The sequence below is a fragment of the Rhincodon typus genome, chromosome 18, assembly GCF_021869965.1.
Source record: "Rhincodon typus isolate 14 chromosome 18, sRhiTyp1.1, whole genome shotgun sequence".
Lineage (NCBI taxonomy): Eukaryota > Metazoa > Chordata > Chondrichthyes > Orectolobiformes > Rhincodontidae > Rhincodon > Rhincodon typus.
The window spans coordinates 25,729,646-25,748,036 of record NC_063349.1 but is presented as its reverse complement, the minus strand read 5'-3'; the positions used below and the strand labels follow the sequence as shown (position 1 = coordinate 25,748,036).

At 38.5% G+C, this 18,391-nt stretch overlaps 1 protein-coding gene across 1 annotated transcript in view; it reads left to right on the top strand.

Moving 5' to 3' along the window:
* Positions 1 to 3,177: 3,177 nt before the first annotated feature.
* The window catches only part of LOC109923082 (low-density lipoprotein receptor-related protein 6-like), a 90,672-nt gene continuing 75,458 nt past the window's right edge, over positions 3,178 to 18,391 (top strand). The window contains exons 1-2 of the mRNA XM_048607896.1: positions 3,178 to 3,395; positions 6,371 to 6,764. Of these exons, the coding sequence (XP_048463853.1) occupies positions 3,341 to 3,395; positions 6,371 to 6,764 (449 nt within the window). The 5' untranslated portion in view covers positions 3,178 to 3,340. The remainder of the gene's footprint in view (positions 3,396 to 6,370; positions 6,765 to 18,391) is intronic.

Sequence of the window (18,391 nt, the reverse complement as noted above, 5' to 3'; positions counted from 1 at the left end):
TGGAACTCCAACCCAACCAGCACTGTGGATGTATGTATACCAAATGGATTTCAGCAGTTCAAGAAGGCATCTCACCATAAACTTCTCAAGGACTACTGGAGATGGACTATAAATGGTGACCCAGCCAATGAAGTCCACATCCCATGAATAAAAAATGCCTTCTTTCCAACTTTTTCACATTTAAACTGCAATGTGCCTACTGTGAACCCAAATAGCTGCAGACAGCTGGAAGGCCACCACCAGTCAGCTAAAATGTCTCCTGTCACCTCTATGAATTTATGAGGCTGACTGCAAAATGCTAGTTGGCCACTGATACCAGGCTTCAGAAAGCCCTTAAATTAGCTTACTAGGTTATCTAACTCTTACAGATGAGTAGCCCAGCTAAGTCCTCACTCCCTCTACCTCCCTATCGTCACTTCCTACCTTCTAAAAAAATGGCCAGGATGGGATGGAGGCAGGCAACTGGTACACAGGCCAGTTTGTAGTTCCATGCCCGCCTGCCTTCATTCCTGCCCTTAACAGTGTTGAAGAGTTTCTCACCGGACAGATGCTACTAGAACTGCTGAGTATTTCCAGCATTTTCTGTATTCCTTATTACATTTATGTGAATTTCTCATTGCAACTGAATTTTATGGAATTTATTGTCATACAAGTTACTTATTTAAGATTAAGATTATGATGTTGATATTTAACTGACAATAAGTACCTAGTATACATTATTTTGGCAAATATTTTCAATGTAGTGCAAAAATGCTGTTGGCAAGTGAAATCCCATTGTTTGTTGAAAATACTTCAAGTTTAGTACATTCTTTTCTGAAGTGACTGCAATTTCTAATGCTCAAAAAAAGCTTTGGGAACCAAGAGGGAAAAGGTGTACAGGGTAGGAAAGAGAGAGGAAAGAAAGAGGAATGAGACAAAAAATGGAATGAGGTAAAGAGAAGTAAAGAGGCAAGGAGGTTAGGGGAGGTTGAAAAGAGAATATGGAGGGCAAATAGTGGTCATGGGACTGTCAAATGAGATGGGCATGTAAGACATTGAACAGGGAGTATGGGAAAGGAGAGAGTGGAAGAAGAACAAACATAAGGATTAGTGGAGGGAAGACAAACTTGAAGAGAGATTGATGAGGTTAAGCAGGCATTTTTTCAACTTCTTCCTGATAACTTGCAGATAGATTTGGAACTCCCAGGTTCTCACCTCACTTGGTCTCATAGACATTTTTTTCACTACAGTGTGGAAACAGGCCACTCACCCCAACAAATCCGCACCAACTATCTAAACAGCATCCCATCCAGATTCGCCACCCCACCCTACCCTATAACCCAGTATTCCACCATGGCTAATCCACCTAATTTTACACATCCCTGGGCACTATGGGCAATTTAGTATGGCCTTAATCTGCACATGTTCAGACTGTGGAAGGAAATCCACAGACACAGGGAGAACGTGCAAACCCCACACAGACGGTCACCCAAGGCTAGTATATGAACCCAGGTTCCTGGTACTCTGAGGTAGCAGTACTAACCACTGAGCCACCGTACCGCTCCAAATCTGCAGCAATTTAGTTCTTACATAACTTTCCATGCCTTCCCAAATCCCAGCACTGTCTGGTCTAAAACATAACCTCCTAGACCCTCAACCTCCAAAACCAAGTCTGAATTTTGCAGACCTTAAAAAGCATCTTTACTTGCTCTAAGGCTGAACAATTATCTCTTACTGTTTGTGGTAAATTACTTGGTTACAACACACTAGGAGACCTGGTAATATATAAAATAAAAGTGTTTTCTCTGGCTGAGCTCAGTAAAAATCGTAGTCGCCTTGCCGTCTGAATTCGGTTTCTCTCTCCGCAGATGCTGTCAGATCTGCTGACCACGATCTGGTCTTCTTTCTTCTGGCTGACCTGAGCAACACTGCGGGACAGCTGCTTCATATTTCAAAGCACCTAAACTTAATTTATTTTCGCTTCTTCTACAAAAACGCCGTATGTGTATCGTTTTGTTTGTTTTTTTTTCTTTACATACTTTTGTTTTAAGTGTTGAGCGGTGCAAACTCAAAAACAGAAATTGCTGACGAAACTCAGCAGGTCCGGCATGATCTGTGAGGAGGAAGCAGTGTTAACGATTCGAGTTCGGTGACTCTTGCTTCTGAGTTTCGCCGGCAATTTCTGTTTTTGGTTGAGATCTCCAGCATCCACAGTTCTTTGTTTTATTTGAGCACAACATGCATTGATTTTCCGAGGCTGCTGATTTAACACGTAGTCCAGCACGGATGCAGAACCATCTCCAGTTTATGACCATCTGTATTCATCGTCATAGTCTAGCTCTCTCATAGATAAACTCACTAAGACATTTAAACTGAGTTTAATCATATTTAATGCCAGAAACAAAAACATGTGAAATGTTTTGGAATTGTTCGTTTTCTTTCATTGCTGACGGCGAGTTCTCGTTTTTCTTAAACCTATATAGATGGAAATGGATAATTCGTGGAGCTTCTTGGAATTCATATCACATTAAAACCTTTTAAAGAAAGAAATAACAATTTTATCTAAAACGCATTCCATCAGAATTTTATTTTACGCGTGCCTATTTATTTGAGCGTGAAAAATCACGAACTCTTCACAATGTTGTTGCAATTTCTCAACCAGAACATCTTAGAAAGGATTTTTGACGGCGACATTTCAATGCAAAGATGTGATTTTCCGCTGCCCAGCCCTCCCGCTCCTTTGATTTAATTGCAGTAATCTCTCTTTCATTAACATGGGTAAAGATACCGTCCCCATCTCCTTACTCAACACCGTCTCCTCGTTCCCACATGTTCTGCACACACTACCTGAACGCGCAGCCATGTACAAAGGATACTTGATGCTCTAGTATTAAAAAAAAGTAGCGCCGCAGCCCAGGTCAAATGGTTATGTTGTTCTAAGGCAGAGCACCGCTCTCTGCTGCAAAAGAAATCCCCAGGAAGGCTAGCTCCAAGCCCCGGTTAAGAAGATGCATGAGAGACTGAGCGGGGGAAAATATCTTTTTACACACCCGGGAGGGGGCAAATGGGGAGGAACAATGAACTAAAAAGGCTCTTTTCTTTCACAGCGAGCTTGCCGTAAAGAAAATAGTACGCCGGGAGAGAAACAGGGCAAAGAAAAAGGGAGGGTGTTAGTGGCGGAGGGAGAGGAGGCGTGTGCTTGCGCCGACGGTGAGCGGAGATAGAGAGGAGCGCGGCCACGGAACCATGGCTGGCGAGCGAGATACTTTGTAGCGCTGCCTAAAGTCAGAGGAATTGTAACTATGTGTTTCAATGTGGCGCCACGTTGAGCTCTCTTTGACTGCTTAGACGGGGGGGAAAAATGGGTACCGCGCTGAGGAATTTGCTGTTGTGCAGCGTTTGCTCTTTGATAAGGGGTGAGTAAAAGTTAAAAGATTGGTTGGCCCTCTCTCTCGGTTTTATTAAAAAAAAGGAGGCTGAGTGAGAATGGTCTTGCATGTTACTGTGAGGGGCCCGCGAGGGGGCTGGTGGTGTGTGTGTGTGTGTGTTTCGGGGGGGGGCCGCCTACGGGGACAGAAGGGAAAGGGGGGGGGGGGCTTTCTTTGCTCCGGGTTTACATGCATTGCCATTTATATTGGAAGGCGAATGGTTCAGCTATAAACTCTAATGTCGTTCAATGCTTTTAGCGTGTGGAGGGGTGTGTGTGTGTGTGTGTGAGAGAGAGAGAGAGAGCCGGCCGTGAGGTGGAATGAAAGCCGCGATTTCTCTCTCACTCAGGACTGCTGCCACTTTGTGCGGGGGAAATGCTTGGCAAAACACAGCGCGGGGTGCTCAAGGGGGAGGAACGGATCTGCTGGAACTTTTTCTGCAATGCTTTTAAGCATCTGCTTACCATCTTTTGGTTATTTATGGAGCACTAAAAGCCGATCGAAGTGTTTCCGAACAAACAGACGGACGAATCCGATCTTTCCACTCGAAATCTTAATTCATTTGTAAGAGCAGTTTACTTTTTTTAGGAAGAGACTGCTTGTAAGGGCAAATAAAAGAATTTCCACTGGGCATCCAGGTTGCTTTAAATATGTTTTACAACTTTTCTTGAGAAATATTCCTTTTAACGTATTCGATTTTATTCATAATTTAAGTTAGCTGATCAGAGTTTTTTTTTAATCATATTCTGTCCAGGGCTACAGAATCAGATTTCAAACTTAATTATTTTATTAAACAATAACTGACTCTTTTTTACAGCCCTGTATTCGTTGAAATAACGAACACCTATTAGTTCTAGGCAAATGCAACAGGTAGTCCTGTAAAACGTACGTGAATTAAGTCACTGTCGACAAAAGCAGGAAGGTATCTTTCAGGGGGGTGACAAATCGTTCACGGGTAATTCGAGTGCAGCCTTGTATCTGGTTACTACATATACCACAGACAAATTACTTTATTAAAAGCGCAATTCCAAATTTCACATATTCACATTCTGGATTGCAACTTTGAGGATTCCTGACAGGTAGGTACTAGTAAATTTGCAATTAGATTAATATAACTAATCTTCTTGGAAGGTGAAAGAACTTGCACTTTTTTTTAGAAAAAGGTAATTTTTAAACACATGTTGCCTACATGATAGATTAAGTAAAAGAAGCTTTAAATATTTTGCCACAAATAAAGACAGAAATTGTTGGAAAATCTCAGCAGGACTGGCAGCATCTGTGGAGAGAAATCAGTTAACCTTTCAGGTCTAGACACCCTTCCTCACAGCCTTCTGTTTTTCTTTCTGATTTCCAGCGTCTGCAGGTTTGTTTTTTTTTTGGAATATTTTGTATAAGCTTCAAAACAAGTTCAATACAGTACATGTAATCCTAAGAGAAACTGCTAAGTGTTGAATATGAAATAGTGTACAAGTTTATGTGCCTGGTCATAATTGCAGGCATATTAATAATAACATGTTTAGAACCCAAATGGTTAATTGGTAAAATTCCCCTCACCTTTACCCATGTGATTTGTTTTACATGTAAGTTGTTAATGCACTGAATCACCTGATTATCTCAAAATTGACTCCATTTTTTTTGTGGGGTGGGGTGGTGGGGGTCATATTTGTATAAAAATTGAGTTATTTTTCTCATTATAGTGCAGTACCTTTATTTAGATGGAATGGGGAGTCTGGTGAAGGACTTGACTTTATTGCCTTTTGTATTGATTCCAAACATTCTGGGATGTCAATTTGAAATGTACAATATCTTTGACATCTCAAAGAGCTTATTTCCATGAAGATTACTGTTGAAGTAATTTAGCTTTAGTTGGTATGTCACAATAAAGGTATTGGGCAGTCTGTGGTTACATTGCAGCAATTTAATTGAATGCTCACACCAGGTATCCATGATGTTTCTAATTCTGTTTATCCAGAGTAGTAATGTAATCTTAAGCGTACAGCCATTCTGGAATTGTAATTTTGTATTTTATAGTCATAATCCTGTAATGTTGCAATGAAAATGCAATGTTTGCCACTTTGGAATATGTTAAATCTGAAAATTTATTTTCATTAATGTCTAATTTAAAAAAAAAATTAGACCAGTTACTGAATTCACATTATTGTTTGTTGCTTGCTGACAGCTGTTGTCTTCAAATGCAATAGTTTGATTATAATATATGCACGTAAGGTTAAAAATGATACATTCATGAAAGTTTCTAAGGAATGCATTTTGGTCACTTTTGATACCACATAAATCTTCATAATTGCACTGTATTCAACTTTGTGTCAAAATTAAATTTCACTGTTTTCTACTTTTCAATAACAATTCATTCAAGATTCTCTACAGCGCTGAAACATTGAAAACAACAAGACTGTTTCAATTCAACTGAATTAAATGGGGGTGGGGGGGAATAGGGTGGGGAATTTAAAGCCTGAAGCACTGTTTAGATTAATTATGTCATAGTTCCAGTTAATGGAACTGATGTATTTCTCAATCAAATACATCCTTTGTATTCAGATATTTTCTAACACTTTGGAATATCATATTTAGAACCATGTAGGTCAATTTTCAAGCTACTACCTGTACAACTGTACTGAGAAAGTTTGGAAATCTCTGACCAGTCTTTATTTTGGGCAAGAATTTCCAGTTTGCACTTGTGCAGTGGCATCAGCACTCATGTACCAATCGCTGAAGTCATTTTGACAGTTTTACAGTTTTGTAAGATATAACTTGCAGTTTAAAAAGAAGCATGCGCAACAAGAATGTAAGTGCTAAATTTCTTTATTACAGGATGTATGTGATTATGAAATTAATCGTTTGTTGAAGTAACTTTTTTGTTTCACCTTTATTTTGCAAATCATATGCTTTCTTTTGCATCAGTAATGCTTAACTGACAATGTCTCTTATTTCTTTTATGTATACAGGGGCACCACTTTTGTTGTTTGCAAATCGACGAGATTTGAGGTTGGTGGATGCTGCTGGTGGCAAGACTAATGCCACAGTTGTTGTTGCTGGTTTAGAAGATGCAGCTGCGGTGGATTTTATATTTGCAGATGATCTTGTATACTGGACTGATGTGAGTGAAGAAGCAATCAAACTGATTTTTCTAAACCAGACGGGAAACTCCCAGAATGTAGTTATATCAGGACTTGTATCACCAGATGGCCTGGCTTGTGATTGGCTGGGAAAAAAGTTGTATTGGACAGACTCTGAAACTAATCGGATAGAAGTTGCTAATTTAGATGGATCAATGCGAAAGGTATTATTTTGGCAAGATCTGGACCAACCCCGGGCAATCACATTGGATCCAGCAAGGGGGTGAGTGTAATGTACTTTAATGCTTTACCTACAAAGTTATCGATTTGGAGTTAGTGAATTTTATTTTGAAGCAGTTTGTGAAAAGGGACAGCTTGTCTGTGTTGCTGTTTCTGACTTTTCACTTTTTTAAAAGTAAAGTTGGTTTTTACTCTTTCTCAAAGATGTTCCTGGAATATTTCTCACTTTAGAATTTCATACAGCAACTCTAAAATGCTTTATTAATGCAGAGGGCAAAAGAAGTGTGTTTGGTAACTAAAAATGGCATTACTTTTAAAAAGAAATGTATGTACACGTACTGGATGAATTATGAGAAAATGTTATAAACTCTTTTTTTACTTTTTATTTGGAGCAAATCTCTCCAACTCTTGAAGTCAATAGTATTGTTACAATTGCAGCAGTTGGGAACTAAACTATGTATAACTTCAGGGTTAGGGTAGAGAAATTTTTGACAATAATGCAATTGATTAAGAGAATTGCTAGACTAATACAAGATGGCCTCCTTTAAACTCTTCTTCCCACCCCCAGCCCCCTCCAAAAAAAGGAGAAAACTACATGTAAAATCACAATTTTTTTCGTTCTTGGCAGGAAAGTGGTGCAGTATTCATTATGCAGAAAAATACAGTTGATTGTTCACCAAATTCCTGTCACACTGTGCAATCTGAGGAGTGTAGAAGGGTCTTGCAACATTTCGTATGTAGAGAGTCTAAAATTAAAAGTTGGATACTGCTAACTGTTTACTGATGCCAAACAAATAGACAGCAATGTAGCATTAATAAATCCTTGTCTGAGCCTCCCATTAGGTTTTGTAGCTGAACTGAAATCTACTTTGGAGGCAGGATATTTTTAACTCTTACTCAAAATAAAATGAAATGACTTTTTTTTAAAGTTGTGGAATTTTTTGCTGAACAGTTTAATGGGGGCAAAAAGGCCAATAAAGCACTAAATACTTTAATCTACATAAATCATTGTTTATTGCCCATGATTAGGTATTTTTCAATGTAGCTCAAAGAAACCAGATAACCATGGCATTTATATTAATGATTTCAAAAATCTGATTTCTCCTATTCACAGCATTTCTTTCATTGTAATCACTTTAATCAATTTGAATAGTTACTTGGCAGAGTTCGTTCTAAGCTGGTGGCTGTGCAGTAGTACATCAAGTGTCATGGATTTAAACATTACAGCCATCCGTTATTTGGTGTATAAATGAGGTTTACTGTCATGCTCTAGTCATCTGCAAAGAACTGGTAGACTCCTCCATGGCAGGCAAATAATGGTCAAGAACAATGATTAATCAAGTGGAATTGACATCTCAAATTTATTTGTGACAGTCCTGGGAGCCTGAGAGACGTCATCATATGAATTTCCTGTGGTTTGCCTGCTCCTTGACCACCCTGTTGCAGCCCCTGTCACTTGTTTACTTAGTCTTCCATCCCCTGTGATGTAGGGTTTAGGAGCAAACTAAGTATTTGGATGGGAAGCAGTGAGCTGGGAAGTTAAGGTGCGGTGGAAGCGGTGAGCAAGAGTTGAGTTGGAACAGACGTTAATTTAAGATCCGATCATTGTATTGCAGCGATTTTATAGAATTGTTTAAAGAAAGATCTCAAAGGCACTCAACAGATTAATAATGGAAAAGCATTTCTTGGAAATTTGTAAAAATCTTTGGATTCCTAGCTAGATCTCTGAATAATAGTGCAAAGATTCTTGCGTAGTTATCCCATTGGATATTTTAAACTGTGCTTTATTTCTAACAACTACTTTTCCCCATTTACCTTTCTGTGTATTGTGAGAGACAATTTATTTTAATGGTGAACTGGTGTATTAATTCACGTATCGTATTTTTCTAAGAAACCTCAACAGAACTTTAGGTCGGATGAATGTCATTACAACTTCACAATCTATCTCAGCTGTCAGTTTCCCTCCCCTGGATTCTATTCTCTATTTTACTTCAATACTCTCTCTCTTCCCTAGTTTCCAAGTGTAGTTACCTTCTTCAAAATTCACTTCATACACGGTGAAAATGTATCTTCAGACCTTCACCCTCCAGTTCACACCAGGCAACGTGTCTCCAAATTTACAGAGACGCTTTTTGTCTGCAGGAATGTTTGACATGAAAAAAAATTATTTAGACAATTTCCTTAGTCTTCAAAGTAAATAGAAAAGAACAGTCAATAAGTTGAAAAGATAAAACTTGCTTTTTTCATATTTTTGATCAATTCAGAAGACAAACCGTCACCTTTTCTGTATTGAGCTTGTCAACTTGAGACAAAAGATCCATGTCTGGTCTTAAGCCATTTTTCCTCTGTTGAATAACTAAAATACAATGTAAAAGCTAACAAATACCCTTCAGTCTAGTGGCTACCGGACTGAACTTGAAACCTAGGGGACACAAATGCAAATGTCACTGGGAAAACTTAAAATTGAATTCAGTGAATCTGTTAATTTATGGCCTATAATCATCCATCTCACCGGCCTTGGGAGTTGTATTCTTTCTTTCATACTTATGGTAACGTTTTATGAACATTTGAAATAGAAGGGCATTTTAGGGTTTTTATTGATGCTGGTGGGACATGTTTACATGCTACCTTGATATTGATGCATGTAACAAAATTAATTTTGTCCATAGACAGAAGAATTGGAGAAAACCTTGTTTCTTATTGAGCTTTATCCTGAATTGATTTTTCATTTTGGATGATATTTTTAAAAAAAACTGGCTAAAAGATTTTATATTAATTTGATTTGAAATTTTCTTAATTAATTTGAATTTTATTTTGAGATATGTGATTTACGTTGCTACTCTTCATTTATCTTCTAAGCCCTCTACTATGCAATCTGTAGAAATTGGTATGTAATTTTATGTCTTTATGAAAGTTTTTTTTTAAAGGTATCATTTTCATTACTTATCTTTTTTCTTATTTTGATTTGCTGTAACCTTTAAACAGCATGGATCATCTTTGCTTTGAAATGAGGATCTATGAGCAATTCAAAGTATCTAGGTTTGTGTTGCTTGCAGCTCCTTGACTGTCAGCTTTCACAGTGAGAAGTTGATATTTCAGTTAATGTGGACTCTCATTGCATTTGCTAACGATTGGTAATGGATGGTTGCTGCTACTCCAAAATAGAAGCAATAGCACTGGTGAGGCTGTTTCATTTGTTAGTCTTGTGGGTATGCACCCTGTTGATCAAATCAGTGCTTTAGCTTTTTTTCTCTCTATGTAAGGACAGAATGCTCAATTCAAAGTTTCTGGTTGGTAGCTCCCAAGTGTGTGTTTTTCTGTAGTGTTACAAAAACATGTTTTCAAAATGCAAACAATCCACAAAATTGGAAAGTTAACCATGATTTACCATTTTTAAAATTGTATTGGTAGCAAGAGTGTATAAAATAGTTCCTTGACTGTTAGACTTCTATGTAATATGTGATCCTAAATATTCCCTTGGGTTTGCTATTGGCTGTATTACTTCGAAGTAATATCACCTGAATGAGCTAATAAGCTTCCTGTTTAGAATTCAATTTCATGTACCACCTGTAGCAACTCATTATTTGAGAGATAATTTTAAGTTTAGGAAGACAAAAATCTGCAAATACATTACTGGCGCTGTGGAGGCAATACAGTCGTGTGTTCAAATCAGGCAATCAATAAATTTCTAGATATTAAAAACATCAAGTGCTATGGGGATTGTCCGGAAAAATCACATTGAGCTGAAAGATCACCCATGATCTAGTTGAATGGTGGAGCAGGCTCAAGGGGTGAAATGGCCTTCTAAATCCTTTGTTCCGACAAATAGTTTTGAAGTTCAAATGAATGTGGCATGAAAACATTGTATATTGCATTTGACTGAATTTCTGGTGATATCCCTTCCGCAGGAATTAATAATTGTTTAAAACTTCAATTTATAAATCCTGTATGTTAACTTTGTATACACACTTGTTGCACAGTCTACGTATAACAGTTAAAGGGACAGTATTTCCTGAAAGGAAATAGTCTGATTTATTTATTCAACCACAGATGTTGTTCAATCACCCTGTTGATCACAACACTTTGAATTTAAAAACAAAGTTCTTTTTCACTTGAGTTCTTACATTCATGAAGGACATTAAAGCCAAGTGCAATGTTCCACATTGTCTGCTTAAGATCCGCTGATTTAGCATAAAATGGGCATTGAGCCTGAGAACTCGAATTCTATCTCAGCCGTATTGAGATCAGCTTGTCATCTCTATCCTGTCTGACCCACTTTGGCTGCTTGTCCTCCAAACAGTAAATGTGAAATCTGCAGCTTTGTCTTCAAATCTCTTCCTATCTCCCTCCAGTTATTCCTTCCTGCTTTCTTTATTACTCTGAATCAGGCCTTTCAATCTCTCTATCATTGGTCATTGAACCTTGGGCTAGTATAAGTTATATTTCTTAATTCTGTGCTGAACCTCTTCACTCCTACCTCTACTTTAAAAGCTTTCTAAAATCAATATTTTTTTCAAACCAGTCTTTGGTTGCTTCTTTCTGACCTCTGCTAGATATCCTTCCCCTTTATCTCATTCTCTGTTTCTGCTATATAGCACTGAGTTTTTGTCTGTACATAAGGGATTAGATAAATGCAAGTTCTTTCTGATCTGGATCTGTTTAGAAGTTCAGTGTACACATGCTGAACAAAACTGTTGAGACAATGAAAGAAAAATACACATGCACGCTCCACATAACTGAAGAAACAAGTAGAAAAGCATCTTATTTACACAGCTGTTGGAACAGTTAGCAACTTGCTCATGAGCATGTGTGCGCACAGTGAGGTAAGCATGCAGGACATCTGAATGCATTCAGTGGTCACTGGAATCTGTCTTGCTGCCATTATTGGTGATCCAAAAGCATATCCTACCTATTTAGTCAATGCTTACTTTAAACTTTGATCAGTTATCACTTCTTTGAGTTTTGCCTTTAAGTAGTTTTGTTTTTAAAAGTGTTTTAGTCTTTTTTTTTTCCCCCTTACCTTGTACATGGTGATATACTGCTAAATGAATATTAACAAATAAACTAATACTTCAATTCATACAAAATTGTACTCGAGAAAATATGCACTCAGATTGGTCAAAAAATGCCTGCTTTATATACAAAAGGATGATTTTTAAAATATTTATATGACCATCCAAATAATATTTTGCAAACTACTAAAAGAATCACTGTTTTAGGAGTGTGATTCCTGTGCTCTGCTTTCTCCTTTGTTTCATTTACTGCAAATGTGGGTCTTTGTGGGATAGACTCTGATGCTGAACCCTTGAGTGTGCAATGCACATAATAAACAGCTTGTGGTTTGCTCTGCTGCATTGGTAGTCTTATTCGAGGATCAGCGTTGTCTATCCACATTTTTGAGCTGTAGTACTATCAATTTTGTCTCTGTACTTCTAGTTATTTATATAATAGCTGATGAATGTAGAATAACTCATTTCAACTTGGTCATGTTTTGTGGATTATGTGGCAAGAAAGCATTAATTGCTCAACCCTAGGTGCCTTAGTCAGTCATGTAGGATAGAGCTGGAGACAACTGCAGGCCCGATAAGCTGTTGTAGCAGATTCCTTGCCTGTTGTATGTTACTGCACCACTGAGTTTGTAGTTAATGTTTCATTATTAACCCACAAAATACCCAGTTTTTAAATTTCAGTTTTGTTTTGTCATTTAGTGACTCCAGCATCAAAGTCAGGTTACTGATTGTGATCCTTGCAAATTTCATTCTTGGACACCACAGATTCCATGCCTTAATATGTCAACTTTGTAACTAAATTTTAAACTTCTAATTTGCCTTCTGAATGTTGTCTTGTTTGCTAGTTGAGAATTAGTTAATTCCCCAGCTTTTCAAATTACTTAGTAGAGAAATTCAGCTGTTTTGAATATATATTCACTCTTTATTCTTGGACTACAATGTACAACCATATTTTGATTGTTAGCCGGCATCTGCCCATTCTTCTAGCCTGCTCATGTCCTCCTGTGGTCTCGTCCATTCTCCATAATTGTTTACTGTTTCTCAAGAGTTTGATTAAGTTTTGATAGCCACTCCTTTTTGAGAAATGTCAAATTCTTCAGGGATCTATTTTTGTATTAAGTCTGGGGATCTAAATTTTAAAACAAAGCTAGACATTATCAGCGATTTGAATTCATCCTGCTACTTGGCACAAGAATTAAATGAACTGCAGGTAACATTGATGCACTTGTACCAGCACATCCTAATATTTAAAAACATTCTTTTCCTTCCCTATTTCCAAAGGCAGTAGGTCTTATTGCATTACACTTCTACCAGTATTGGTGAGGAAAGAAAGGCATGCATTTACATAGTTCCTTTCATGATCTCATAATATCCAAAAGTGCTTGATAGCCAATTGAGAAATTTTTGAGGTGTAGTCACTGTAATAAGTAATGAAATGTGGTAGTTAGTTTCTGTACATTAAGATTCCACAAACAGCAATTTGATAATGATTAGATATTGAACAAACAGCTTTAAAAGGAAAATAATACATATTGGTCAGGACAGTGAGAAGAATTCCCCTGATCCTCTGCAAAATAGAGCCATTTGCATCTTTACATCCATCTGGGATGTAAGTATTACCTTTAACATCTTGTCTGAAAGGCAGAGCCTTCAACAATGCAGTGCTTCCTTGTTATTGCGCTGGCCTGTCGGCCCAGATTTTTTTTTTGTCCAAGTTCCTGGAATGGAACTTCAGTCTATAATTTTGACTCCGATGAGTGTGTGTAAACACTGAACCATGACTAATGTTAGTTTGTTTGTTTTGGTGTAGTGCAAGAGGGTAGCTTAAGTTGGTGTTGTGGGCGCATATGCAGTCTTTTTCTCCTCGAACACACTGGCTCATCAATCATTTGGATGTTTCACAGGGACTGTTCACCAGTGTATTAGTTGGTAGTCTCGGTTTAGTAGATGAATAATCTTAAAAGTTATGCTTCACTAGCCTTCTGTTATGTTGTTCAAATGGCCATGCTTCCTGTCCATGATTGAAGAGAATGTCAGAATCTTGTTTACTGATGTTCGGAACTCTAAACTCCCCAGCTACTAACCCCATCCAATATCAGTTGCTGACAGAACCCATTGGTTCATTAATCTCTCGGAAGGAAATCTGCTGTTTTTACATAGTCTGACCTGCATATGACTCCAAACCCTTAGCAACATGGTTGAATCTTAATTGGTCTCTGAAATGGCCTAGCAAGTAACTCAGTTGTATCAAAACTCACTTGTTCCACTGTTAAAGATAGCAAAGTCAAGCCAGGGAAGTACAGGCCAATGAGCCTGACATTGGTGGTAGGCAAGTTATTGGAAGGACCCTGAGGGACAGGATCAACCAACTTTTGGAGTCAAGGTCTGATCAGGAATAGTCAGCGTGGATTTGTGCGCAGCAAGTCATGTCTGACAAAAAGTTTAAAGTTTTTCAAAGAGGTAACCAAGAGGATAGATGAGGGTAGGGCAGTGGATGTTGTTAAAGGCCTTACAAAAGTGCATATGGACAAGGTCCCGCATGCAGGCTAGTCATGTAGGTTAGGTCGTGTGGGATCTAACATGGGAGCTAGCTAATTGGATTCAAAACTGGCTCGATGGTAGGAAGCAGAGGGTGATGGTTGAAGGTTGTTTCTTGGATTGGAGGCCTGTGACTAATGGTGCGCCACAGGCGTTGGTGGTGGGACCTTTGTTATTTATTATTTGCTATTTACATAAATGATTTGTATGGGAATGTAAAGGCATGATAAGTAAATTTGCAGATGATACAAAGTTAGGAGATATAGTTGATATCGAAGAAGGTTATCAAAATATTACAGAGGGATCTTGATCCGATGGGCAAGTGGGCTGAGGATTGGCGATTGGCAAATGCAATTCAACACAGATAAGTGTGAGGTGTTGTACTTTGGAAAGTCCAACCAAGGTAGGACTTGTACAGTAAATGGTAAGGTCCTGAGGAGTGTTGTGGAACAGAGCGAGGTAGAAGAACAAGTACATAGTTCATTGAAAGCAGTGTCACAGGTGGTCAGGGTGGTGATGAAGCCATTTGGCATGCTGGCCTTTATCGGTCGAGGCATTGAGTATAGGACTTGGGACGTTATGTTACGGTTGCATAAGTTGTTGGTGAAGCCGCTGAAGTATTGTGTACAGTTTTGGTCACCCTGTTATAGAAAAAACATAGTTAAACTGGAAAGAAGATTTATGAGGATGTTCCTAGGGCTAGTAGGCCTGAGTTGAAGGGAGAGGTTGGCCAGGATACAACTTTATTCCTTTGAACTTAGGAGAATGAGGGGTGACCTTGATAATGTGTATAAAATCATGAGGGGCATAGATAGGATGAATGTGTATAGTCTTTTTCCTACGGATGGGGAATTGGAAAACTAGAGGGCATTGGTTTAAGGTGAGAGGGGGAAGATTTTAAGGACTGTCGGGCAACTTCTTCATGCAGGGAGTGGTGTGTATATGGAATGGGCTGCCAGAGAAAGTGGTTGAGGCAGGTACAATAGCAACATTGAAAAAAACGTTTGTATAGGTACATGGATGGGAACGGCTTAAAGGGATGTGAACCAAATGCGTGCAATTTGAACTAGCATGGTCAGCAAGGACCAGTTTGAGCTGAAGGGCCAACTTCCATGCTGTGTTAGTCTATGACTCTATGACTAAAACCACAACGAAGTCTAAAGAAAGGAATTAAGTCAGATGCACCACATGGCCTTGACCTAGGCACTGGAAGTTACAATGGCAGACCCAGACCTGTTGACCCTGAAAAGTCCTCCTTGCTAACATATGGGGAGGACTTTTGTCAAAGTTAGGAGAGCTGTCCTATTGACTAGTCAGGCAACAAGTTTACATTATCTGTAAGGTGTGGAAGCAGGAGTAGGCCATTTGACCCTCGAGCCTCTTCTACCATTCAGTATGATCTTGCTTATCAAGCTCAACCCCTTGAAGTCTATGACATAAAGTTAAATATTCACAAAGAACCATTCTGCTGAGACCACACGCCCCAATGTCTTACCATGCAATGCTGCTTGGTTAACACGAAGACACAATCTACTCTGGGTGGAGTACTTCAATGTGCATTCTTAAGAGTAGCTTCAGTGGCACACTGCTCACCAATCTGCAAGTCCTAAAGGACATAACTGCTGACCTGGGTCTCTGGCAGGTGGTGGGTGAACCAAGAAGCAGGAATAGCATACATGGCCATGTCCTCACCAGTCTACCTGTCACAGATACATTGGTCTATGACAGCATCAGTAAGAGAGACCTCTCCATATTCCATCTGAGGATGAAATCCTGTCTTCACATCATCCATTGTGTTGTATGGCACCATCAGCATGCTAAATGCAACAGACTGTGAACCGATCTCACAACTTAAGTCTGAGCATCAACTTATTTCAGCTGTAAGGCTTCTTGCAGGAATTCTTCAGTGAAATGGTCACTCCTACCAACTGTCATGGACAAATGCACCTGTAACAGCTTTTTCCTAGTTTTTGGTTCCCTCATCACTGCCACTGAATTTGATGGTTGTGATTCTCCACATAATATGTGCATATTTTTGGAGCTGTTGCATAATTATATCTGAAACCATAGTTGAACCTTCAACACCACCCCCCTCTTCTCTATTCACCACAAATCTAACCTTGCCAAAGTGGTTTTGACCATTGTTACACTATAGCCACCAGAACCATGATCAAACAATTCAATGTGGGCCCTTTTTAAATGTTTGATTCTGCGTCAGATTGCTGTTTTATTCCCTAAGCTGTTTAAGAGGCTTGTATACCGTGTTGAATGCACATGCTCTGCTTAGGATCAGTTCGTATGGAGCAACAAACTGGATTAATGATGCATCATCCATCGTCCTCCTAATTATATCACTGTTTAATCATGTCAGTTTTTCATGAAGTTGAGTATCTGTGATAGCATTCACTAGTGGTTTAAGAGGGTAACCCTAACTCAACAGATGCAAAATGTGGTCAGCGTGACTCATTGATTACTTGATCGCTACTTGACTACTAATTTCTTACCACTGAAACAGGGAGGCATTTGCTATGAAGGTGGTCAGATATTTCACCAAACATTTCTTGAATTGCTTTACTGCAGGTGCCCGAGCGTGGGAAGGTACTTTGAAAAACTCTAACGTGTACACATTATCAGTAGTTTACATCTGAACATTTGCTCTGCAGTGGACACATTTTCGTCCACCCCATTACTAGATGATTGTCTGGGCTTGAACTTGAAAACTTATTTGGGTTCAGCCCTAGAGGACAATTAGTACCATTTTGTTAATTGGAGTGGGCTCAAAGAGCTGACCTACTCCCGCTCCTAATTCCTACATTCCTATTTTGAAGTACCATGTACCTTCAATATGAGGTACTGTCCTGAGGAAGAGAGGGGCAAAATTTTGGGCGGTGATTTGGCTAATTATTAATGTTAGTCTGTTGCCTTTAAATTATTTCTGGTATAATTGTTTTAGCAATTGTGAAAATAATTCAGTTTAAGATTTAGTTTCTGCTTGCTGAGCTTTCCAATGTGGGACAGTTATTTTTGCCTTTTTTTAAACATTTTGCCCACTCCCAAAATGTTGGATTTCATTTCCCGTACAATGAAGGATAATGCAGCAGAAACATTCCATTCTGTAGTTTGATTTATGAACTGTTGAAAACTTGCCATTTTGAGTGAAATGGGTCAGTGAAGACCTGAAATCTGAAATGTAAAATTTTTCTACATGGAGCCAATGGCCCGTTCTCTGTGGTACCAGTAGTAGTTACACAAATAATGGTAGTTCTTGACTGGTTTGAGGAAACCTGATGTATTTTTGGTAGTTTCATTTTGCCCAAGCGGTTCATCAGTTTTGATGTATTTTCTGAAAAAGAATTCTGTGCAATTTTTGACTTGTTTCATGGATCAGGTTATTATATACTGGGATGAGCCAGTTAGAAATTTTATTTTAAATTGCCATATGATCAGGTCTGTTTTAAATTTGTTTGATTGAAATGACAGTATTGCTTTATAGCACTAAACAGTTGTGTGCAAAAAAACTGTCTTGTTTGTTATTTCTTTCTGAAACACAAACTATGATTTAGTGCATTCCATTTTCTTAAAATTGATGTATGGATTGGCCTTAAGAGGGGAAACAGTTGGAAACAGTCACTATTTCCTTTCCCTTGAAGGATTGTTCATCCACATTTGGGGAAGGAGTGAAGTAACAGAGTAAAATGGTGATTCACCAAGGCTGGTGTGAGTATCGTTCACTGAGGTCCTAGAGTATGTAGTTTTACCATCTCTCTGTTCCAAGGGTTGTGGGATCAGAATTAATCTCAAATATCAATACTTTGCCTCTAATGTTGTGCAAAATAGAAGTGTTTACTATTCCATGTCTCATACAATGGATGTAAGGTTGATGAAAGATCAAACCAAACAGACAATAAGAATGTTGTGGTATCGATGTACTGTACTAGATTTAAGAAGAAAGTGTAGTTTTCGAAGATGTGTTAGAAAGAAATAACCAAGCGGATGGACTCTCTCAAACTAGGCAACTAAACCTGAATGGTTTGTGAATACCTTCTAAATCCTAGGTATATGTTAACCATCTTTAACTGAAGCATTTCATTTAGCTTGTGATTCTTCCAACTCAAGTGAGTCA